This window comes from Pistacia vera, unplaced genomic scaffold (genome assembly GCF_008641045.1).
Source record: "Pistacia vera cultivar Batoury unplaced genomic scaffold, PisVer_v2 Contig460, whole genome shotgun sequence".
NCBI lineage: Eukaryota > Viridiplantae > Streptophyta > Magnoliopsida > Sapindales > Anacardiaceae > Pistacia > Pistacia vera.
The window spans coordinates 183,903-208,840 of NW_022196291.1; the positions used below are offsets into that span (position 1 = coordinate 183,903).

Sequence of the window (24,938 nt, forward strand, 5' to 3'; positions counted from 1 at the left end):
GGCTGAAGACGAAATCAAAATGGAAGATACTGAAGAGGTCTGATTTTGGAACATGAATCTCAATTAAATCCAAAACTTTAATACTTTATTTACTTTCTTCTATGGCATGTTCATGAAGTTCAATCCTCAATTGTTATAGTTACATGAAAGTTGTAAGGATACTGGAAAGGACGAGGAAGCTGAGAAACAAGACAGTAAGGAAGACTATGTTATCTTACCTGAACCTTCTGAAGAAAAAACAGTCCAATGTTCTGAGAGAATAAAGAAGAGGAAGAGGCATCAAAATTGAGGTTTTCAAAACTCATGTGCTGCATTGGATATATGATCTCTTTAGATCATATTATATAAGTAGATTCTTTGTTTTGTGTAGGCATGTACACAGTTGAGGCAACTAGTGTAACAAGTGTACAAACTCAGGAGGAGGAAAACATAGTTGGTCAGTCTAGAGAACTGAAGCAGAGAAAATTGAACAGAGCTCTGAGGAAGGCCATACAGTTACAGACATCCACGGAATCGATTGAAAAAGAAACAGTTGAGATCTTCCAGGAGATGCAAATGAGGCAGAAAAGTCAGGAGGGACCTCCTCCTGAATCAGTCGAACAAGTCCTGTCAAGAATTTAGAAGATGAGGAAAAGAAAGCAAAGGACTTCACAGGAGAGGTTGCAGCGGTTACTAATTGCTAAATCAGTTCTTTTAAAATTTAAAATGATAGTCTGTTCACTAATTTATATTTAATTTCATGTGCAGAATTTTGGCCGGGACAGAAGAAACAGCCGAGAGTATTGTGCATGAGACATGCAAAACCAATGAAAGCCCCAGAGAAATTGTTGAAACTTTCCAGGTGAAACAAGGAGAAAGTTTGCAATGTGAAGAGATATGTAACTGTAACAGACTTCTTTGGAAGAGAAACCACTGGAAACTGAATCGGCAGGCAGCTTGAGAAACCTTTATCTTTGGAGTCCAATGAGAATGAGGCATTTATTTCAGATTTGATAAGTGGATAGCCAAATGGAGGAAGGTCCTCCTCAAAAACTTGAAGAAGCTTCACAGAAACAAGAAAATGAGAAGGAAACAGATGACAATAGTGACACAAGGACACCAAGGGACAATAAAAATCACAATGGAAGAGGTGAACAAATAAATTGTTAACTTCCAGAATTGCTTGTTAGTTGTCTATAAACAAGAGTTAATGAAATTATAATCACATTTGTGAGGCAGGATCATCAAGCACTTGCTGAAATATATGATACAAGCAAAAGCACAGAGAGTACAATCCTGGAAACGAAGACAGTAGATAATATGGTCGTTGAAGATGACATCAAGAAGGAAGAATCCGAAGAGGTCTGGTTTTGGAACATGAATTTCACTTAACTCCAATCTTTTTAAAACATATTTTTCATTTTGTCTTTCACAATCTTTAAGAAGTTCCAACCCTCTCTATCATGCAGATATGTGAAGACTTCAAGGATGCAGGGGAGTTTGAGGAAACTGAAAAGCATGACATAACAGAAGAATGTATTACTAAACCAGAACCTATTGGAGAAAATATAGTTCAAAGCTCTGAGGATGACGACAAAAAGGAAGAGACACCCACAACCGAGGTTTTAAAAAACTCATGGTTCATTGTTTTGGATATCTTGAATATCTTTTTGTGATCATATTAAACAATTAGTTTCTTTACTTCTTGTATAGGCATGTGCACAGCTTGAGGCGAGTAGTGTTGGTGAGGATGATGAAAAACAAACTCAACATGACGAAAACATAGTCGACCACCAGTTTGGGGAACTTGAAGTTGAGAAAACAGAACAAAGTTCTAAAGAAGACCAAACAGTTCTCGACATCTCATCAAAACCTATTGAAGAAGAAACAGCTGAAATTTATCCAGGAAATCTGAACGAGGCAGAAAAGCCAGGAGAAGAGGACAACCGGAATGTAGAAGAGAGCAATATTAGAGACTGCATTCCAGAATCAGATGTACCAGTTTCTGTCGAGAACTTGGAAGATGAGGAAAAGAAAGCAACAGAGCCCATAAGAGAGGTTGCACGACCGCTCACTAGTAGCTAAATTGTTTCTTTTTAGAAATTTGATTGATAATCTTGTTTGTTAATTCAAGATATAATTTCATATGTAGGTTTCTGAGAAGTCCAAAACGGAAGAAACAGCTGAGAGCATTACAAATGAGACATGTAAAACAACTGAAAGCCCCCGAGAAATTCTTGATACTTTCCAGGTAAAACAACAGGTAAGTTCAGAGAGTAAAGAACTGAATGTAACTGCCGCTGAAACTTCCCGGGAAGAGGAACCACAGAAAAACGAACCAGAAGAAAAGACTGAAAGACCGTTAACTTCAATGTCGGACAAAAATGAGGCATTTAATTCAGATGCTGAAAATTTGCCTTGCCAGATGGAAGAAGGGGCTCCTCAAAACCTTAAAGAAGATCCATATGAAGAAGAAAATGAGAAAGAGACGGAGGACAACAAAATCACAATGGAAGAGGTGAACAAATGAATCCTTATATTCAAGACATCTCTGTATTCCATAACCAAACCAGTCACCGGTCTTTGAAAAAAAGTTGATAATCTCACAATCATGATTTCCTTGAGGCAGGATAACCAAGCAGTTGCTGAAACATCTGATGCAAGCAAAAGCGCGGAGAATACAATCCTGGAACCAAAGAGAGAAATGGATAAGATGGTGGATGAAGATGACACAGGGAAAGAGCAATATAAAGAGGTCTTATTTTGACACAATGAATCCAACTTTATTCCAATCTTTTAATCACTTAAATTTCATTTCTTCTTTAAAATGCTTTAAGAAGTTCAATCCTCATTATTATGCAGTTATGTGAAGATAAGGATGTTGAAGAAGTTGAAGAAAAGGAAAACATAGTTGAAAAGTCTGAAAAAGTGGAAGTAGAGAAAATTGAGCCGAGCTGTATAGAAGAACATGAAGTTGCCAACATGTCATTGGAATCAATTGGCCGAGAAGCAGTTGAGATCTCTTGGGGAAATGAAATCAAGGCAGAAGAGTCAGAAGGAAAGAACGACGTAATTATAGAAGAGAACAATATTAGAAGCCTTATTCCAGAACCAGTTGAACAAGTTTCCGAAAAGAACTTAGAAGATGAGGAAAAGAAAGCAAAAGAGTTCACAGAAGAGGTTGCAGGACAATTGGCTGATAGCTAATATGTTTATTTCGATATTTATTTCATAGTCTTGTTTGTTGACTTCATATTTAACTTCATATGCAGATTCTTGATAACTCCAAGACTGAAGAAGCTGCTGAGAGCACTAATAATGAGACGGGGAAAACCATAGAAAGCCTCAGAGAAATTCTTGATACTTTCCAGGAGAAACGTGGAGAAAGTTTGCAGAGCGAAGAGAAAGACCTAACCGCTATAGAATCTTCCCAAAACCTTGAAAAAACTCCACAGAAAGAAGAAAATGAAAAAGAAACAGAAGAAAACAATGATACCAAGGACAATAGAATAGCGATCAAGGAGGTGAACAAATAAATCCTTTACTTTTCAGTTATTGCTGCTATCCCATAACTAAATTTATAACATTCTTTTAATAAGAATGAATGACATGAGAATCATATTTGTAATGCAGGGTCTTCAAGAAGTTGCTGAAACATCTGATGCCAACAAAACTACAGAAAGTTCAGTCCTGGAACTGAAGACAGAAGAGGATAATATGGTGGTTGAAGATGACATTAAGAAGGAAGAATCCAAAGAGGTCTAATTTTGGAACTTGATTCTCACTTTAACTCCAATCATTTAATACTCTTTTTTCACATTTATGAAGTTCAACACTCATTTGTCCATGCAGTTATTTGAAAATTCCAAGGGTGCGGAAAATGATAAACATGAGATGACTGAAGAATGTCGTGGTGTTGATAAAAAAGAGGAAGAGACATCCAAAATTAAGGTTCTAAAAATTGTGTCATTGTGTTGGATATCTTGAATATCTATTTAAATCATATTAAACAAGTAGATCTTTACATTTTACATGGCATGTGCACAGCTTGAGGCAACTGGTGTGGTTGAGGATGCTGAAACACAAACCCTAAAAGAGGAAAACCAGTCTGCAGAATTTGAAGCAGAGAAATCTGAGAAGAGCTTTAAAGAAGACCAGACCATTGGCTGCATCTCACCAGAATCAATTGAACAAGAAACAGTTGAAATTTCTCCAGTTAGTGTGAACAAAACAGAGAAGCCAGAAGGAGAGAAGGTAGAACAAATTGTAGAAGAAAGCATCACTACAGACCTCGTTCCAGAATCAGTTAAACAAGCTCCAGTCAAGAACTTAGAAGATGAGGAAAAGAAAACAGAGGAGTCCACAGGAGAGGTTCAAGATTGCTTACTAATGGTTAATTTGTTTCTTTGTCAAAATTTAACTCATAGCCATGTTTAATTAATTTAATATTTAATTTCATATGCAGATTTCTGATGACTCCAAGGTAGAAGAAGCAACTGAGAGCATAGAAAAAGAGACAGGCAAAAGTAAAACCACGGATATCCCCGGAGTAGTTCTTGATAATTTCCAGGTGACACAAGGAGAAAGTTTGCCAACTGAAGAGAAGAACCTAACTGGAAAGGAATCCTCAGCAGAAGAGAAGATTGAAGAATCTTTATCTTTGATGTCCAATGCAGATGGGCCATTTAGTTCAGATGGTGATAACATGTCTTGCCTGACAGAGGAAGAGGCTTCACGAAACCTTGAAGGAGCTCCACTGAAAGCAGAGAAAGAGAATGAAACAGAAGATAACAATGAAACTAAGGACAACAAAATAGAAACGGAAGAGGTAAACAAATGAATCCTTTAACTGTTGAACTGTCTATGGTATTCTGTAACTTATCACTTGTCTTTAAATAAAAGTTAATGATGCAATAATCATTTTCATGAGGCAGGATCTTCAAGCAGTTGCTGAAACATCTGTCGCAAGCAAAAGCGCAGAGAGTATAATCATGGAATCGATGTCAGAAATGGATAATATGACAGCTGAAGATGACATAAAGAATGAAGAACCCAAAGAGGTCTGATTCTGAAACATGATTCTCACTTAACTCCAATCTGCTAAACACTATTTCCTCATTTCATTTTTGACATTCTTTAAGAAGTTCAACCTTTGTCTGTCATGCAGTTATGTGAAAATTTTGTGGGTGTTGCTAAGGTTGAGGAAATCGAAAAGCATGATGGTACGAATGAATGTGTTTCTACAAAAGAAATAGTTCAAAGCTCTGAAGAAGATAAAAAAGAGGAAGAGACACCCAAAATTGAGGTTTTAAAAATTCTTATGTCATTCAATTTGGATATGTTTAATAGGTTTCCAGATCATAATAAACAAGTAGATTCTTCACTTCTTGCCTAGGTATATTCTCACCATGAGCCAACCAGTGTAGTGGAGCAGTCGAGAGACTTTGAAGTAGAGAAAACTGAGCAAAGCTTTAAAGAGGAACATACAGTTGCCGACATTTCACCGCAATCGATTGAACAAGAAGCAGTTGAGATCCCTAAGGAAAATGAAAGCAAGGCAGAAGAGTCAGAAGGAAAGAACAAAATAGAGCAGGTAGTAGAAGAGAGCAATACCGATACAACAGAAACTTCACCAGAGGAAAAACCTCCGGAAAGTGAACCTGAGCTTGAACACTTGCTAACTTCAATGTCTGACAAAAATGAGGCATTTAGTTCAGATACTACTAAAATGCCTTGTCTGATGGAAGAAGAGGTTGCTCAAAACCTTGAAGAAGCTCAAGCTCCACAGGAAGAAGAGCATATGAAAGAAACAGATGACATCAAGGACAACGAAATAGAAACGGAAGAGGTGAAGAAATAAATACTTAACTTTGAGATATCTTGCTACTCTATAGCTTAACTCGAAACTTGTCTTTAAACAAGAGTTAATGATGTCATAATAATATTCCTGTAGCAGGAGAGTGCCGAAACCTCTGATGCAAGCAAAAGCACAGAGTGTACAAATATGTCACTGGAACCTACTGGAGAAAAAATACTTCAAAGCCCTGGAGATGATAAAAAAGAGGAAAGGACATCCAAAACTGAGGTTATAAAAAACACATTTTCATTGCGTTCGATATCTTGAATATCTTCCTTAAAAAATCACACTAAACAAGCAGCCCTTCTACTTCTTGTATAGGCAAACAGTGTTGGTGTGGATACCGAAAAACAGACTTTAAAAAGAGGAAACCATGGTTGACCAATCTAGTGAACTTGAAGTAGAGAAAATTGAACAGAGTTCTGGAGAAGACGATATAGAAGCGAAGATGCCCAAAGAGGTAACCTAAATGTTACATCCACTGTTCTTTACGTTGTGATTTCAAGGGATCATCCGTTTTGTTTTATTTTTTTTTCTTTTGCAGGATAGTGAGACAACTCAAAAAGTTGATGAAGATTTGGATGCCAAAAAGCAGAATATAGAAGGCTGCGCAGCAGAGAACAATTTTGAGGTATCTGTAAGAGGAAAAGATAAAGAACAATAAATGATTATCAAAAAGCATTTAAGCTCTAAGAACAGTGATTAATTTCTGTCTAATTAGAGACTTTTAATTCAAAAGTTAGATTACTTTTATCAAAAGTAATGGAGTAGATCCTCATAGGATCCCAATTTTAAATTTAAATAAAAAAGGGTGGACCCTGTATGTCACATGAGTGAGAACTAGCGCATGCCAAGACAACAGTGAAGAATCCATCTCCAAAGCTAATTGAATTATTGGAGAGCTTACCACAATTTAATCTTTTTGCTAACAGATACCCTTCAACTTTGCTGGAAATTTTCTTTGATTCTTACCAGAATTTTATTATTTTGCGTGTAGGCATCTGAAACAGCTGATTTTATTTCAAGCAAAGAAAATCAGAGCATGGAAGATACTAAAGAAGGCCTCCTTTCTTCCACGGTTGAAAAAGAAACTGTGGAGGAAAGCTCACAAGAAAATGAAATCAAAGCCGTGAAGTTAAAAGAAGAGGTTAGATATTGGGGGGAAGAAAGCTTAATTGTTTCCTAACTTTTCCAATTTTGAATATTATTCTTAGTGACTAACATTCGAATTCACCCATGATCAGGTTGATGAACTGAGTTCAGCATTCATACAAAAGATTGAGGAAACAAATTCTAGAAAGGAAACGGTTTCTGAGACTTTAAAGGACAGTGCAGAATCAAATGTCAACTCATCTCCTAAAGAAATCAATGAATGCCTAGTTGAAAAATCCTCCTTGGTGTTGGAGGCGTCAGAAGAAATCAAAGCAAATGAAGAGACAACTATTAGTGATTCAGATTCTGTATCTGTTGCGGTGGCAACAGAAGAAATGTGCTTGAAAGAAACTGAACCAGGAGAAGAAAAGCAAGTAGAATGTCTTGGTCCTGCTTTTGAAGAGAAGAGCATAATAGGAACTGAAACAAAAGAGACAATGGTGGAAAACGTAGATATTGATGAGAAACCAGTGGACATATCCAACTTAGGTGAGAAGAGTGACAAGGAGATTCCAACAGCAGCAGCTCAAGCTACAGAAAAAATAGAAAACATAAAGGAAAATGAAGTTCCTCATGCGGGGAGCGAAGATAAAAAAGACGCCACCACTGATGAGATGCCCTTGGAAGAAACATCAGAAGAAGTGGAATGTTCTTCAACGACATCAAAAGAACAAGAATTCATGACCAGTGAAGCGAAAGAGACAACAAATCCATCAAATGTTTCTGAATTGGAGCCTGTAGACACTGAAAAGGAACCTGCAAATGAGGAAGTCCAGAAAGAGAGGTTTGAGGATCTGTATGTCCATCCTGAGTTGGACGAAGATAAGCCTCTCTCTGTATCAGAAGATGTTGAAATCTCAAAGAGAGAAGAGGCTAGAGAACTAGCAGATCACACTGATGATTGCACATCAAAGACTTTGGAAGATGTTGAATCATCCATTCCAACACCAACAAGGGAAAAAACTGAAGATGCAAATCCAGTTGATGAGGCACTGAAATCTACTGGAACTTCTGTTATATGTACTGAAATTGGAAAGGATATCCTTGAAAAAGAGATATTTGAAGGCAAAGAAGGTGTTGAAGTTGAAAAGGAAGTAATTGAACAGAAAGGAGAAGCTAATAGCCAGAGACAAGAAGAAATAGACACCAAATATACAGCTGAAGAGGTAAAAGCAAGATAATTTCTTTCATTTTTAATTACTGAACGTTAAATTAAGCAACTTATATAATAGCTTCCTTATTTTTCGATCTGTTATGGCAGAAATGAGCAAGATGGAGAGATCCATTAAGTTCACATTTAGATGTCCCAAAATTTGACTCCATAATCATGAAAACTATGGGTCACTTAATCACATACCATTATGAATACACTGGAGACTCGAATTTTTTATGTCGAACTTGACTATTTCATGTGCTATGTCAAACAATGAATATTATTGATCTGATTTCACAGCAGACGCATTGCTAACATATCAGTTTCGAACAGATTGTTAAATCAGCTGATCGTGATCAGATGCTTCAACATGCCTCTGAAGCTGGGGCTGAAGACGAAAGTAATGAAATACTCCATGAATCTCACAAGAACCAAACTGAGGAAAACTGTAGTGACATCCAGAATCAAGAAAATGAAAATGAGATACATGAGAAAGAGGAACTGAAATTGGAGGCTGATGACGGGAAAGAACAAAATGCAAATGAGACGATAAAGGCTGTCAACTTAGCTGAAGAAGCACTTGAGGGAGTTGAGCAATCAAATGATAGTGAAGACATCAAAGAACCAGTTGTAGAGGAAGAACATGGAATAAATGAACTTCCTGTATTATCCATTGTAGGTGAAAGAACTGATGAGGTAAGCAGAGGAGAAGTATGGTGTACTAATTCTCTACATCAAAATATTACTTCAACAGTGCACATTCTGTTCTTTTATCCCACTTATGAAAATTGGTCAACTATTTCTCAAACAGGTGCAAGACTCTTCTCCAGTATACAGTGAATACACCAGCACAGTGGACTCCAAAGAGAAGACGGAAACAGAAAGTTCAAAGGTGGAAGAAAGTTCAATCTCGGAAAGAGAAGCATCCTTTATAAAACAATCAGAAGAACAAAAAGTACAAGACTGTAGTATTGAGCCACCAGCTGAGTCGGATGAGAAGATTAAGGATATTACAGAGAGTTCACAAAACCATAATGCAACTCTGACAACAGTGACAGAAACAATCCTAGGGGAAGCTCAGCTACATGACAAGCTTGTTACGGACCAAGGTGAGCCATGTCCAGAAACAAATGAAATTGAGTATACTCAACAGGGTAAAGAAGTTAACAGCATGAAAATTGAAGAAACCTCCAGTGACTTGACATCTGAACTTCAGACTAAGGATCTTGGCCTTGCAAAAACGGAGAGTATAACTGTGGAAAATATAGTGACAGGTGAACCAGAGGAAATCAAAATTGTTTCTGCAGCAGTTTATGAGTCCAAAGGTCAGGGTGCAGAAGAAAATGATTTTGAGAAAAGCCTAACAGTGGAAAAGCTGGATCAAGTTCCAGCTAATGATCATAATAATGCAGAGAAAAAGAATGAAGCGACAGAAAATTTATATACAGTTGAAGCTGAGGAAAACAAAGTTGCCTCTAATGCAGTTGATGAGACCCAAAATCAGGGCTCTGAAGGAACTGCTGAAACCAGGAACAGCCAAACTATAGTGACGATGGACCAGGTCCCATCTAGTAATTGTGAGCATGCAGATGATGATAGTCCGATGCTGGAAACTCCAAATGCGGATGAAGTTAATGAAGCCAAAGTAGTCGGAGAAGCAATATCTGAGTCCAATGATCAAGGCACTGAAGAATCCGGGGAAAGCCCAAGTGTTGAGAAGCTGGACTACGTCCCCACTTCTAACTCTGAGGATGTAGTGGAAGGAGATGTGCGTGAGGAAAATCCAGAAACAGATGGCATTTCGGAAACCAAAATAGCTCTTGATATAGTTTACCAGTCCAAAGAGCAAGGCACAAATGACAGTGATGAAACTGGGAAAAGCCCAACTGCAGAGAAGCCAGATGCAGATAAAAGCGAAGAAGCTTGCAAAGAAACAGCCGACAATGGAGTTATTGGAGCACAAGGTATAGATCCTGTTGCAAAAGATGAAATTGCTGCTGACCAGACTCCCTTGGCAGAGAAATTGGAGGAGCGGATTCTGACCCTAACCTCTGAATTGCCTTTCGAGCATGGAGCTACAACAACAGTTGAGAACATAGAAGAAGAGAAAACAGAAAAAATGGTGAAGCTGGAAGATGAGGGTCCTGAAGATTCTTCAGCTGCAAAGTCAACAGAAGAGATTAGCTCGCACATGGAAGTATCAAGAGAGCTTGAAGTTTCCACACTGGGGCTTACAACCAACAAAATCATAGAGGAGAGTCCAACTGAATTACACAGAGAAGAAAGCCAGACCCCTGATGGAGATATACAACTAGAGCATCCAGAAGATGAGAATAAGATAAAGTGTATTGATTCTTTGTCAGAAAGTAAAGACATCGTAGACGTAGCTAGACCAACTGAGAAAGCTTGTGATCTCAAATCGGAGACAAGCGAAAAGGCTTTTGAATCATTCCTGGAATCAGACGTCAGTGACATGAGGGCTGAAGAAATCCAGTGCCAGAAAACAAGTGAAGCTTCGAAAGAAGAGGTCAGAAAAATTTGCTTTTTCTTTATTGATTCTGTTTTGGTTTACCATAACTGTTTATACATAAATGTGACTGACGAGAAAAATGCAACAGATCAAAGAGGAAAAGGAGGTCGCCGAAACTTATCAACCAAATTCCCTTAGTGAAGAAAAAATGAAAGAGGGCCTTCAAGAAGATGAACTAAAGCCAGGAGAATGTACTGGAGAGAAGATAAATATAATATCGGACACCACAGTCACTGGAAGTCAAGCCGAAGGAGGTTAGAAAGAGGAATCGAATTTTTTTTTTTTTTTTTTTTTTTTGAACTTTCACTTTCTATAAAATTTGAAGCTTTATTCTAAAACAGCTGCCTATGGAAACTGGAAAGGCTACTGCAAGCGAGACAATTATAGAACAAGTTGATGAAGATAGAAGTCTTGAGGACCCGGATCGAGTTTCTGCTGGGAACAAGATAACAAAAGAGAGTTTTCCAAATGAATCAACAGGAAAAAATGTTGAGGAGTCAGCAATCAAATTGGATTCCATCAATCAGGAGAGCTTTGAAAATGGCATGACAGGAGCCAGAACTGAAATAGATGAGGTCAGATTCATTTTACGCTCTTTCCAACCTAGCCCGTAAGAATAATTTACAGAGAAAAGTTAAATATCAAACAAGGAACCCTAATAAATGCTCCGATTGTTTCTGTAAAACCATTTTTAGGTATAAATACTGAAACAACTGTATGAATTCTAGAAGTGATAATAATCTTGCTCATGTGGTCACATTAAATAAATTGGTGAAAAAAAAATTGGAGCTGAATTTGTGGAATAGTTCTATTATCAAGTTACAATGAAAAATAAAATCTTATGTAATTTTATTTGTACAATTATATAGGAATGCAATACAGAGATATTACAAAAAGAAAGTTTCGAGGAGTTTGAAGGAGGGAGCAAACTCATTCAAGAAACTCAGAAGTCAGAGGAAACCTCCTTTGCAACAAGTGAAAAGCAAATAACGAGAGAAGCAAATACCATTGACTGCCCAGAAACACTGGCTTCAATTGGCAATGAGCATGTTCCACCAGTCCTCCAGGAAGGAATCTTAGAAACCTCACAGAACGTTGAAGCAGAAGATTTCACTAAAGGGGTTCGTTCAGAAGCCAAAGAAGTCAGGCATGGAGAAGACATAATTAAAGAGTCCACATTGGTGGATTCAGATAAAGCTTTATCGTCAAACCTCTTTCAGAAATCCACGAAAGTGGATGAAGATGTCAAGAAAGAGAGAGAACCAACAGGCGGCAAAGAAGAAATGCAAAATGAAGAAGCAGAAAGCTATGAAGAGGAAGGAGATGAACATAAGAAGACAGATTCGGGGTCTGATGCTCCAGTGATGGTAGAGGCCTCTAGAGATATGGAAGTTAAGGTTGTTGCACATAAGAAATCTATATTATCAGGTGTTGGATCAAAGGTCAAGCATTCAATTTCAAAGGTGAAGAAAGCAATTACTGGTAAATCCTCTCACCACTCAAAGCCAGTGTCACCGAAATGAAGTAAGTTTGTGATCAGTGACTGCCAGCAATTAAAATAGAGGTCAGTAGTAAGATGTAAATGTAGTTGGTATTGAAGAGGTGGTTTGAACAAAATTTGCAAAGTTTGAGATTGTTAGAAGTGAAAGTAGAGGCGTGGAAGAGATTATTGTTTGAATGAAATTTACAAAGGTTTGAGTGTGGAGTGTATATATATACAGACACAGATTGAATAAATCATGTTCATTTTGCTTGAAGAACAAAACAAGTTGTGATAATATCATTTAATGAAAAAATAATTACAAAAACTTTTCAAATACGCCATAAAGAAATTTCATTTAATGCAAGAAATTGTAGCGGTTTCATTATTTTATACAAGGAAAAATTATAACCAGAAATTTTAATTTAAAACAAAAAAAAAAAAAAAAAAAAAATTGTACTAATGGAAAACTTGGAGACATCAGACATGTCTGAGGCAAAGGTGAGATGGGCATTAAATAAATAATTTTATATATATATAACAAAATTCTGGCTCATAAATAAGCAGAAATTACAACAAAAACAAAAATGATAACAGTAACTTCAGGCCACGGAAGATTATGGGACGGCTCGTTAATTCTTCTTAGTATTCTGAGTTTGAATTTTTTGAATCCTTTTCTTTCGCTCCTTGAGAAGAGAAACATCAGCTTTCTTCTTTTCTTTGCCTATCTGGAAAACAGTTCAAAAAAGACATTAATACATAACACTAATTAAAAATATGATATAATCTATTCAGAATTGTTTGATAGTCATATTCTATTTATAAATAGAACATCATAGAAAATCAAAAGTGCAGATCAGCGTCAACAAAATTACCTTCATGGCTTCATATAGCCCCCTCGTTTTACGTGACATTAAAAGTGTCGACATATTTGCTGCATCCTTGGCAGTATCCTGCATATCAGGAAGAGATTCCTCCTCCCTAGCCTCCTCATTGTTGCTACCCTCACCAGAGATCTGCTTATTCTTATCCACGGCAGATGAAGAATACTGGTTACCCTGAAGTTCCATCTTTAATTCATCATGATACTGTTTCTCAAGTGCCATCATCTGCATCAATTTAGATTTTGATTTAGTCAACAACTTAATGAAGGAGCAATAAACCAAATAACAAGTCTAATTAATACCCTTTCTCTTTTGATAATACATCAAGAGATTGCCCAAAAGAAAAAGGGAATGAAGAACACATCTGAAAAAGCTACTGATACAATTGAACACAATCTAAGAATTCTCAGAAAGTTGCTTTAATAGTGAACTTTCACCAGCAAGAAAATAAGCTTATGAAGACACATACTGTCCGCTTTCTCTCAGCAGCTTCAATAGCCTCTGCTCGACTGAGATAACCTTCAGCCAGCAAATTTTGAGGATCTTCCAGATCTTCTTTTCCCAAGCCTGGCATTGGAAGAATTTCGTTCTTAGCAGCAGCCTGCAGCCGTTTAATGGTTTCTGCATAGTCAGGTACATAACCTTCTTCTTCATTATCAACAAAAGGTGACAGGTGTGGGGGAGGAACCCTGTCAACAGAACAAAATTTTCAAACATTTAAAAAGTTAATTATTGACATCACTAAACGTATGCCAATTTTCATCTTAAAGATAGCTGACACAGTTTTTTCAAAAAGAAATAATTAATGAAGTTAACCCAAGTAGATATAGAAGCCCAGTGACTAGTTTAAGTCCCCTCATAAAAAATGTATATCCACAATCTTCTGTCACACACAGTAATCAAGGACTTGAATTTGTTATTCTATCACAGGGTGCGGCAAGTCACACTTAAATGACTACACTTATAGGAGGAGATAACAAGAGTATGTCTCGTAAAATTACCTTCCCACCATATAAGCTTCAGTTGGCAATATAATCCGTGCATTTATGCAATCATAAACCCACTGTGGCTGAACATATTCTCTTGAAAGGTATATATGACCCTGAGTTGGTCTATCAACAATCTGCATGAAATAGAAGTAGTCAGTGGATTATCCCCAAAGTACATTTCAACACAAACTTATATGACGGAGTAAATTATGGCCAACCTGATGAGTAATACTCTGGTCTGCTTCCTCAAAAGGAGCCCCCTCTCCCTCCCAAGATACAACACCACCAAAAGCAGGGATGACAAAAAGCAACGACTCCCTGGGAACCTGATCATAGGAAAGATTAATTACACATTACAGAAAAAATACAAAAAATGATTCTAATACTAATGAAGTGAAAAGAAAATAAAGCATCAAAAAGGCCTAAACATTGCACAACAATTGATTAATGAATCTTTTACACTGGTGTAAAACACATCATTCTCCCATATCTCACCTCGCGACTCAAGAAGAATTTCATATTCTTAAAGAGTTTCTTACACTCCTTTGTATCTTCATCCTCTTCATTTTCATCAGCAGCACCTTTAACAAGTTGCATCAATGCACCAGGTTCATTGGAAGGAAGTTGATGCTGAAGTTGGGCAAGTCTGAGTTCAGATTCATCTCGTTCAGTTCCATCAATTTGCTCAGGAGTTCTATAGTTAGTATCAAAGTATCTTGACAATGCATAAAGTTCTGCAGGATTCACATGATGGCAATATTAACATCAATAACTATCAAGAAAAGATCTACAGGACAATATGTAACCATAAACATCCGGTACCAATAGAAGCTGCGACTTGTTCTAAATGAACCCAAACACCCAAGCAATCCCCTAAAAAGTAAGAGAGAGGAAGCAAACCTGCTGCTGAAGCTTCCAATCGAGGATCAAGAATGGGTGGATATTTAACATTTATGGAATGATAAAGTTTAAAATTGACAAAGGCAAGGAGTGTCTGCAGCCCAAAAAAAGGTTAATAAGTAAATCAGAAAAATAACTAAAGTAAATTGATTGAAAAGAACTCCAAAAATTGTTTTATTTCTAAAAGAAAAATAAAACGTGAGATATTCAATTGCACCAAAATCTTGAGAGAAACGACAATGAAGAATAGGCCAAATTCAGTAGCAATGAAAATGCAAACCTCGTAGAATTCCAAGAAGTTGAGCAAGACATCATAGACAACATCATCATCAGGCAAAACTTGCTGCAGCCCATGAGGTGCTAGCCATGTAATCTTTTGACCCTCAACCTCAGCCTGTATGCATCAAAAATATAAATAAGGTGATTAAACAACACAAGGAGCTCACACATTATAAAACAGTAAACGCCATGTTGTCATACCTGGTAATATATCCCTTTCACAGATACAAAAACCTTTCGCAATTTATGAGTCCGAGAAATGTAAGCTTGCCATTCATGACTCAACCTAGACGACAACCAACATAATATTTATGTGAGTATTGAAGGTGATAAGATACTAAATCTATATGAATTTTTATAGGAAACACTCAAACCATATTATGAATCAATAATTGAGTACAGAGTATCTGAAAACCCTATAAGTTTTAGAATTTCGCCCCAACCCCCCTTTTAAATAAAAAAATGAGAAACTAACTTTCGACAATTGTGGACACGCTTTACTTCAATCTTCATCCTGTCAGAGGCAGGTAAAGAAGCAAAAAGGTGCACCAGCGCGAGAGGGTCATCCAAATCTCTGAGAGCATTAACAAAATGAGGGTACCTACAATCCCAAATGTAACAATCAGAGATTGTGAGGACTCGAATGGGGATAGTGCATTTGGTACTACAAGAAGGAAAACTATGTAAAGTTAGCAAACCTCTCTAGAACAAGTCTGTCCAGTTTGATTTGAGGTTGGCGCTTTATCAGAATATTGGCAAGTTCCTTATTCTTCTTTGCCTTGGCTTTAGTTACCTTCTTTGCATATGCACTCTTTGCTCTCAGGTCCTCAAGTATTGGGTCATGTCGAATGAATGAAATATCCTTCAAGTGATAATAAGTGTGATGATTTCCTCTGAACTTCTTCTTTGGCTCTCGGGGAAATACTCCTTTGTAAATGCATAATCTCCTACAATTTTCAAACCAGTAAAACAATAAGCAAAGTCTAGTTTAACTCCATCTTTCCAACAAAATTAAAATTTGATTTGCCACTCAAGTAAGTACAAATAAACAAATGCCACTAAAGCTGCATTTGGCATCTGAAATTTGTCATGGAATTGGATTGAGATCACATATTCCACTCAATTTCAATTCCAAAGTTCAAACTCTATACTAACATTACACCGTAGATAAAATTAATGATAATTGACAGCAATTTTCCTACTCATATACATTGAACCGAATTAAAATTGAAACTAAAAGTATAGAGCAATCACAAAAAAACCAAAAAAATATTATTATTATCGTTTTTTTTTTTTTTTTAATTAACATCATTTGATTTTCAGAAAGCAAACAACCAAATTAATAACGCTCACATTATTCAACACCTAATTACATCCTTATTCGATTAACTGAAAATGTAAAGAAGAAACAACTCTTAGAAGATGAAACAATAATCACTGATCATTTTTCCTTAGTTAACCGCTTTTCTGATTTTCAAAACAGCCGAAATTTTTCTGATTTTCAAAACAACAGAAACCCTAAAAACAAAAGAATCTCCAACTTAAAAGTTCACGTATAAACATATAATAGTCAATTAAACTTAAAGAGAGAGAGGGAGAGGGACCTGAAAAGTTTTGTATTGACTTGGAGGTGCTTGAGAGCTTGTGACCTGGTGATGTATCTAGCAGCGTTTCCTTCTTTCTTCTTTCCCTGGAAAATAAAATCCGAGAAAAAATCAACAAGAAAGCACGGAAAAACAAAATCAAGAGACGATGCATATTCACCCTCCGTTTATAATACTTATAACTATGTTGTTTTATTAGAGGACTTACAGCAGGTCTGTAATGCTTCGGCATAGTGGCAGAGAAGCCTCGGTCACACAAGGAGTGAAAATGGAGGCAATAAGAGAATTGTTAGAAAGAGGGCTAGGGTTTAAGATTAAACACATAGGCCATATTGTAGGTTGATTATTTGGGTCGGGTTAGATTGGGTTCGCGAGTTCGGGTTTCGGATTTAAAAATCTTTTTCTTGTACATTACTAATTAGTAACTCATTTATAATTTTCAAACAAAATTTTTAAATATCCAAACCGTCTCAAGAATATTTGTAACTCTAGACAAGAAATATTTTGAGAGTCTTCTGATAATATAAGTATATATCAAAAAAATTATTTCAAATTTATTTTTTTTGCCTTTTGAGATGCAAAATCGCTAGGAGAGGTGGATGGTGATCGGCAGGCTAACGGGGTCAGGTTGGTAGGGGGTGGTTTTAGATAGTAGATGCTGGAGAAGTGATGGATGGTGAAATAGGTGAATTCTAATGCCAGGATTGACTGAAAAATGCTTGAGAAGTCATGGCTCAAAAGTATCGGTGGTCGTCGATTGGTAGAGTAAATAGATGAGATATGGTAGGGGTTTTGGTGAGAGGGTTGAGGGGAGGAAGATGGTGGTGTCGGGGAAGACTAATAATGCCGAGTACATGCCGAAAAGGTTGGAAATGGCTATCGCGCACGATGGAGTTGGGTTGTGAAATTCGTCAAAAATCGGTCAAATCGAGGGCTATCAAGACTAGGAAAACACTTAGGAAATGATAAAATGATGATTTCAGTCGATTTTGATGAGAAAATAGATCGGAATCAACTCCAAATGGCCGACGGTAGAAGAGAGATGGAGATTATTTATGTGAATGTCGAATTTTGGGATTGAATTGGGGGTGAGTAATTTGAGGCATGTAAATGGTCATTTTAGCCTTTCACTGTTAAAAGAAATTTAATTTGTTGATTTAAGGGTGTAAATTGGAATATATGAAACTCGAGGTACAAATTTGTTACTTCGATAAACTTTGGGTTGGAATATATGTAAAAAGTTTATAATAAATTTGGACTTTTTTTTTTTTTTTTTTTTTTTTTTGACCCCTTGGCTTGATAACAAATTATACACAATTTTTATTTTTGTAATATATTCAAAAAAATTTATAAAAAATTTGGACCCATATTTTTGGGGAGCAATGCTAGTTTTACAAAGACACATATAAAGACAATCCCTACCCTTGTTTTTCATGATTTATCTCTTTCTCTTTTTCTGTTTTTTCTTTGTTTTTTTCTTCTAGATGATGTCACTCTGCAGCTCTCTTTGTATGAGTTTTTGTAAGGATATCATTTTTCATTTTTAGGAGGTCCCTGGTGCCTCACCTGCCTACCCCTTGATATCAATATACAAAGCGATGAGATCTTACAAACATAAATTTTTTAAATATCAACGGCTGAATAATTATGTCTTAATTTAAGTTAAAATATGCGTTCCATACAATTGGGGTGTGAATGCCTCAAATGAGGATGGATTGATTCTAGCAGAACTAGAAAAGGAGATTCTCACATTAGGTTTGGTAATTTTTATAACGAAATTGAAATGAGTTTCTCTTGATTTTCATTTTTTTTATGATAGAGTTTCATGGTTCCATTTCATTATTATTTCAAGTTATTTTTATAATTTAATTACAAACAACAATTGGATTCTACCCCATCAAATAATCAAGTCAAATGTGACAGCAATGATTCTCAGTTGTTGAAACCCTTTGCTTTGGAGCATAAATTGTTTACATAAAAGACAAGTTTGAAACAAAAAAAATTTGCTTATTATAATTGTACGTAAGATTTTTTTGGTGGCAAAAATAACCTTGCTATATAAATGTCTTTGTAATTTTGACATTGATACACGAGTAAATGACATGTTCCCACCCAAGGTTTAGCAAATTCTATATTCCCACCCTTAAATTAACATTGCTAACGATGGTTAGATACTGATACAGATTCAAAGAGAGTTATTACTAAACCACCCTCCCACTTATATCACGATTTCAGACTTCATCCCAAACCAACCGGAACATGTTGCTCTTTTCTCTTTCTCCCCGCTAGTTCCCTCTGTTTTTTCTTGTTCTTCCCGTCCCCAAGAAAATTCTCTCTCCTGAAAGAAAACATAAAAGTGATTGAGACCAGACCTTCTTCATCTCCCCGGGGTCTGGTACCTACCGCTGACCACACTCCCAGTTGCCAACCACCGTTGCCGATTTCGCAATTGACTGGATTTTTTTGGGTTGTTGATTGGTGTCGGAGTTTGATTGATTTTGCAGTTTGGGTTGTGATTTTAATTGATTATTGGAGTGTTTGTTGTGTTGATTTGGTTTTTGGATTGAGAAGGCCCGACGGCCGCCACTTGCACGTCACCCACCACGTGCTCGACTTTTTTCCCCAACGAACTCACTGTTGCCCAACCACGCAAACCACCCAGGGCGCGAGCGACCGTGGCTCTCTCTCCCTCTTTGTTCCTTTTATGGCAAACACCCCATCATTTTCAAAAGAAAACATTAAATGTTATATGAATCATGCAGTCTTTACACAAACAAATCTTTTATATGAGTCAGAATCTGGAACAAAGAGGGAGAGAGAGCCACGGTGAAGTAAAGGGAATCGGAATCTGGAACTTAGTAGATGAAAATATTAAAATGTAGTAAATGACATTTTTATCTTTTGACTGTTAAAAGAAACAAAAGGTGTTAATTTAAGGGTCTGAATCTGGAATTTATGAAACTAGGGGTGTGAACTTGTTATTTCGCTAAACCTTGGGTGGGAGCATTTCGTTTTCTCTGATACACCTATAACTTGAACTTAAGACTTTGTAATAGTGGTACAACATATTAAAAAATGCATTTTTATGATTTAATTTATTTTCATTAACATGATATATTTTGAAAAATAGAAATTAGAAAAAGAAAATGCTCTAATTTCTTAATAATCCTGTCAATAATATTACATAGTTATATATATATATATTATTATTATTATTTTTTTTTTTTTGTGACCATAGTTTTGTATTTTATGTTACTCGCATTTTCGCCATCAAGTAAATTAAATTTTATTGGATAAATATGGTGTTTACAAACAATTAAATGTCTTGTAATCAGTACACCTATAACTTAAACAAAATCTCTGTAATCGCAGATCAACATGTTACAGTTGCACAACATAGACTGATGAATTGATTTTATGAGGAGATTACAGAGCGGAAATATACAGACTGACGCAAAGAAGTTTTGGATTGAAGCTGCTGCAACAGTGTTATGAATAAATCTGTTCCCAGAAAAGGTTCCATGCGCACTGGGTAAGAAAATTTCCCGAGTCACAAAACTTGTGAAGAATGGCTGAACAGGGAACCTTGTAGGAGATCTTTCTCATTGTCAATCATTCGACTGGATAATATAGAGCTCTTGTTTAGCTATGAAATAACGTCCAATGGCATTGCCTGGTTCCATGATGAACTGTTCCTGAAATGTACCCATTCGTTCACTAGGAATATCAACTGAAAGATCTTTAAAATTTGGCAAGCCCTCTACTTGTACACCATCTCCACATATAAGGAATTGATTCCCAGTGATAAATGATCCTGAGACCCGAATTGCAACTCCCCCTTGACCTCCCCCTTGACCATGAGCACGGCATTGAACTTTTTCCACAACGTGTATTAATCTTTCAGGAGGCCAGTCTCCTGCTAATGTACTCCGAATGTCTGATAAACTCCCAAAGATATCATTTGGACCAATAAATTGCTTCCCAGAGAATCTAGGAAGAAAAACAAAATGTCTTAGCAGAAATAACCAAAAACAAGACAACCCGGTTCAAAATTCATCCTGATTATTCAATTTAATAGTTAATAGACAAAATCATAATGTCCTTGATTAATCAAGTTATATCTTGTGTGAAATGCTATCATATAAACGGATACCATAGCCAACTCTCTTCTCCCATAATCACCAATCACATCGTGAAAACAGTAAAAAACAAATCAGTGAAAAAGAAAATGTTACCGTACAGTACAGTACCTTAAAGTTGAATCTTCCCTATACAAGGTCTTTGCATGCTTCCAAAGTTCGTCTGTTCCATCAAAAAGTAAGTAATAGTGTATTGCCAACATCTGATCAAAGCAAATAGGGTGTTAGTATACATTGAACAGATCAACATGTGATCAGTCCCAACTTCAAGTGCCTCTATATATACATCCAATAAACATGCTTAGAAGTGCCATTTACTCACATCTGCCAAATCCTTCATCCTTTGTGTTGGATCAAATACACTTCGGACAAATGCTGCTAAGTCCACTCCAGCATGCTCATACTTTGTGATAAATGGGTGTTGAAGAAGCTGCAGTAGGTTATGCCAACTAAACCACATCAAGAATTAACTACCCTGACTTCCTTTAATTAAGTATGCAAACCTTGAAATGCCTATCAACCAACAATGAACATGCACACAGTAATGAAGAACTCATATCATTTTTTTAACAGCATAAAATGACATATTAAAGCAGGAACACTTTCTTTCCAACATATGCTTATGTATATAACAATATCTACACAAAATTAGGAAAGGATGAAACTGATGACCCATCAAATTAAAGGGAGTATTAAAGAAATCGCATCAACTGATACTTAGCAGCATTTAGGTGGAAAAAGTCCAAACTGATCAAGATAAAGAAACATTAAGATTCTGAAATTACATCAACTGGCTCTTGAAACTAGTCCTTATATATAGACCTTTATTTTTTAGTTTATAGTCTTTCTTTCTGATAGTTAGTTATCCTAAAATTAATGCTTTGACGATCTTCTCACATGACAATTAGGGATTGCCCACGACCCTCAGCTATTCCCAGCACCAGTTCATGTAGATAAATAATAAATTTATCACCAAATATGGTTATCAGATGTTTGATCAACCAAATACTATGCAATAAATCCATTCTGCCATGTTTGACAGACGAACAAACAAGCTGGTTTAAAATCCGTAAATCTTTTTATTTTTAAATCTTTAGAGCAAAAGAGGTACAAAAGGCCTGAAAAAACTTTTACTTTGTATATTATATGGTCAATGTTGTCCATTCTTTTACCTGCTCTGCTGTCGGCCTGGCATCTGCATCCTTCTGCAGGCAAGCATCTATAAATGAACAAAACTCGGGTGAAAAATCCTGTTTTGGTGGTGATGGTGATGGATCTTCCAAGATCTTCCATAAATACAAGAAGCATTCGCAAATTAAAGAGACATAAAGTAGGTCAGTAAAGTACGTAGAGAAAAAAAAAAAATCAAATCAACATAGACTACAAAAATGATTACCTGCAGCATCAGATTGACAGGTCCCTCATCAGAAGTATATGGAAATTCTCCGGTGCCACATTCAAAGAGAGCAAGACCAAGGCTCCAGATATCAGCAGGATAAGAATACCCCTCATTACGAATTCTCTCAGGTGACATGTACGTAACAGTTCCAACAAAGGTAGCACACTAGTATACAACATTTGGGACAGGTTAGCAACAACTTTAAGATGGTGGATATCTCTGTCCCAGAGTAACTCTAAAGTAACTGCAAAAATCCAGATTAACATGCACAGCAAAAAAACAGCATGCAATAATAAATCAAATCACAACTAGTATCTATCACTAACCATTGCCACGGAATTATCTAGGCCAGCACTTATGCCAAAATCTGTAATTTTCGGCTCCCCCTTTAGATTTACAAGAAGATTTGCTGGCTTGATATCTCTATGAACTAAATGTTGGACACCATGCAAGTAGCTTAGACCCTTGAAGAATCAGAGAGACCAAAAATGCAAACTCAGTTTGAAGATATGTGTTGATAAAATTCTACCTTCTGCAAAGAAAAAAAATCAAACCAATAGAACATGACACCTTACCTGCAGAAGCTTTTGAAACATAGACGAAAGAACTGGTTCTGGTATACTTTTCCGCACTCGTAGGATATCAGCCAGTGATCCTCCATCCATGTATTCCAAAGCTATGTTTATTTGCCCTGAGTCTGGCACATAAAATGCTCCATGGAATTCCACAAGACCCTCAAAACAAGGGGCCTCACATAATGTCCTTATCTCAGTAAGAATCTGTTGCCTTTTCTCCTGTTAAAATAAATGGAATATGCATAAAATTCAAGATATTGCTGGATGATAATTGAACTATGCCATGTCTATAACATAACTCTTGTTCATAACCAGGCCCACTTTGTTGGCTTGCATAACTGTTCGGTATAGGTGACAAACACACAGTCAAGGTTCTAAATTTTGCCATGGAAACAGATTAGTCAAATACTGATGCAGAGTAAGCAAACATGATACCAGATACAATTAAAAGGTCATACAATGCCTCTTCATGCAAAGGAAGACATGAGCACTCAAAGATATCATAAAGAATTACTTTCTCAGCATTTTAAATAATTTACTATTGTCTTCAGTCGTAGAGTTTCAAAAGGACAGCAGAAGGGGCCCGAAATAATTGTATTTTCTGTAGGATACTAGCCTAACTCTTCCTTGACGACATGATGCTTAAGTCAACCAATTTAGCTTTTGACTGATAGAATAAAAGTGTGCAAAAATGATATCCGAAATAATAGAAAGCAGTGAGAAATAAGAAAATATGCTCACCTTTTCAAAGATATTAATTTTCTTCAATGCAATGATTTTGTGAGTGGGAATGTGGATAGCTCTCTGAACAACACTGCTGGCACCACTACCTATGGATCCAAAAATCCTCATCTCATGAGAGGCACAACGATACGTCTTTTCACTATGGTCGGAGGATTCCTCCAAAAGCCAGGAGGAGCATTTTTGCAATCCAAGCTGATTGATGTTGTACATTCCATACGATCTACTTAATAAATTAACAGTTCCACCTTCTGACAGCTACACATAACCGATAATTAATTATAATAACACTCTACTTGTATACCCATTTTGTATTAGAGAAACTTACCATGTAAGAATCAGTTAGATCAGGCGCTGATGCAGCTGAAAAACCCTTTTCAGCATCAAACAACGGCACAAGCTTCTTTTTCAATTCCTCCAACCCAGCCATGATAATTTACTATAAAAGTAAAATAAAACAAGAAAATAAAAACATAATATTTCTCTTCCTAAAGATACCACAATAAATTCAACTTCTCTCTTCCAAACTGCGAGCAAGGTCTTTAAAAACAAAACATGCATAATTATGTTCCATGCCTATATTATTTTTTCCACTTAAAATGCTTCTGGTAATCCCAAAACACACCTATGATAATTCCAACGAGTATCATCACCTAATGAAACAATTGTTAATGAATTATTACTAAAATTTCTATAATTCAGGAATTCATCAAAAGAAATTTACTAGTAATTTATTCTGAATGACTTCAAATTCACATACCAAAGAAAAAATTGTAATCATGTGAGTTGAAAACCAATACGATTAAACAAACGAATATGAAAATAAAATATCAGAATAAATTGAGATGAAATTGGAATCAGATTAAAGAATTTGGTTGCAGATTGACAAATTTTTTAAATTTAAAAGAGTTACTTACAGGTGAAATCTCTACTCTTACAGTTGAGTTTTGGAAATCAGTTTCTTGATTTCTTCTGTTCGACGGTATTCGGCTTTTGTTTTCAGCAAACCGGTCCCGTTCGCGTCATCCAGCGGTTCTTTAACTTTATCCGAACTCCGAAGTTGACCAAGTAGCTTTTTTTCCTTTACCCTCGGAAGAAGAAAGCCAATTTTCAGATCTTTTTTATATCTATTTTTAAAAAACATTCCGTAACAAATTAAAGTTGAGTAATAATATCATACACTAACTAATTTGTACTAACCTAACTATTAACATTGAAAATTTAAATTTTTTAATAAATAATTAGTACACGTAATATTATTAATTAAAATTATTCCC

At 36.2% G+C, this 24,938-nt stretch overlaps 4 protein-coding genes across 6 annotated transcripts; 2 read left to right on the top strand and 2 right to left on the bottom strand.

Moving 5' to 3' along the window:
- Positions 1–372: 372 nt before the first annotated feature.
- LOC116145133 (COP1-interactive protein 1-like) lies at positions 373–5,839 on the top strand. Its single transcript, XM_031430566.1, has 17 exons — positions 373–568; positions 748–841; positions 988–1,129; positions 1,219–1,341; positions 1,449–1,601; positions 1,693–2,037; positions 2,132–2,497; positions 2,609–2,734; positions 2,842–3,159; positions 3,252–3,503; positions 3,613–3,738; positions 3,832–3,930; positions 4,027–4,350; positions 4,445–4,807; positions 4,914–5,039; positions 5,147–5,284; positions 5,375–5,839. The coding sequence occupies exons 1-17, from the start codon at positions 373–375 to the stop codon at positions 5,837–5,839; spliced, it is 3,756 nt and encodes a 1,251-aa protein (XP_031286426.1).
- Positions 5,840–6,209: 370 nt separating this feature from the next.
- LOC116145134 (myb-like protein X) lies at positions 6,210–12,381 on the top strand. Its single transcript, XM_031430567.1, has 9 exons — positions 6,210–6,255; positions 6,343–6,467; positions 6,834–6,983; positions 7,081–8,154; positions 8,475–8,837; positions 8,953–10,668; positions 10,760–10,922; positions 11,011–11,246; positions 11,541–12,381. The coding sequence occupies exons 1-9, from the start codon at positions 6,210–6,212 to the stop codon at positions 12,192–12,194; spliced, it is 4,527 nt and encodes a 1,508-aa protein (XP_031286427.1). The 3' UTR covers positions 12,195–12,381.
- A 366-nt stretch (positions 12,382–12,747) lies between these two features.
- On the bottom strand, positions 12,748–17,107 carry LOC116145230 (pescadillo homolog). Its single transcript, XM_031430660.1, has 13 exons — positions 17,016–17,107; positions 16,808–16,893; positions 15,902–16,150; positions 15,679–15,804; positions 15,405–15,489; positions 15,205–15,318; positions 14,925–15,018; positions 14,520–14,758; positions 14,243–14,350; positions 14,037–14,158; positions 13,505–13,724; positions 13,027–13,260; positions 12,748–12,879 (listed from the first exon to the last, which is right to left on the bottom strand). Exons 1-13 carry the CDS (start codon positions 17,037–17,039, stop codon positions 12,784–12,786), a joined length of 1,797 nt encoding a protein of 598 aa, XP_031286520.1. The 5' UTR covers positions 17,040–17,107; the 3' UTR covers positions 12,748–12,783.
- A 2,969-nt stretch (positions 17,108–20,076) lies between these two features.
- On the bottom strand, positions 20,077–24,777 carry LOC116145295 (mitogen-activated protein kinase kinase 3). Of its 3 annotated transcripts, XM_031430745.1 has the most exons (11): positions 24,579–24,777; positions 24,221–24,314; positions 23,990–24,100; positions 23,662–23,919; positions 22,921–23,139; positions 22,672–22,809; positions 22,343–22,510; positions 22,119–22,232; positions 21,269–21,376; positions 21,058–21,149; positions 20,077–20,797 (listed from the first exon to the last, which is right to left on the bottom strand). In XM_031430745.1, the coding sequence occupies exons 3-11, from the start codon at positions 24,089–24,091 to the stop codon at positions 20,416–20,418; spliced, it is 1,581 nt and encodes a 526-aa protein (XP_031286605.1). In that variant the 5' UTR covers positions 24,092–24,100; positions 24,221–24,314; positions 24,579–24,777; the 3' UTR covers positions 20,077–20,415. The 3 variants fall into 3 exon arrangements, with proteins under 3 accessions (XP_031286605.1, XP_031286606.1, XP_031286604.1); XM_031430746.1 differs by lacking the exon at positions 24,221–24,314 and having other exon boundaries at positions 24,600–24,777; XM_031430744.1 differs by lacking the exon at positions 24,221–24,314.
- Between the last annotated feature and the right edge of the window lie 161 nt (positions 24,778–24,938).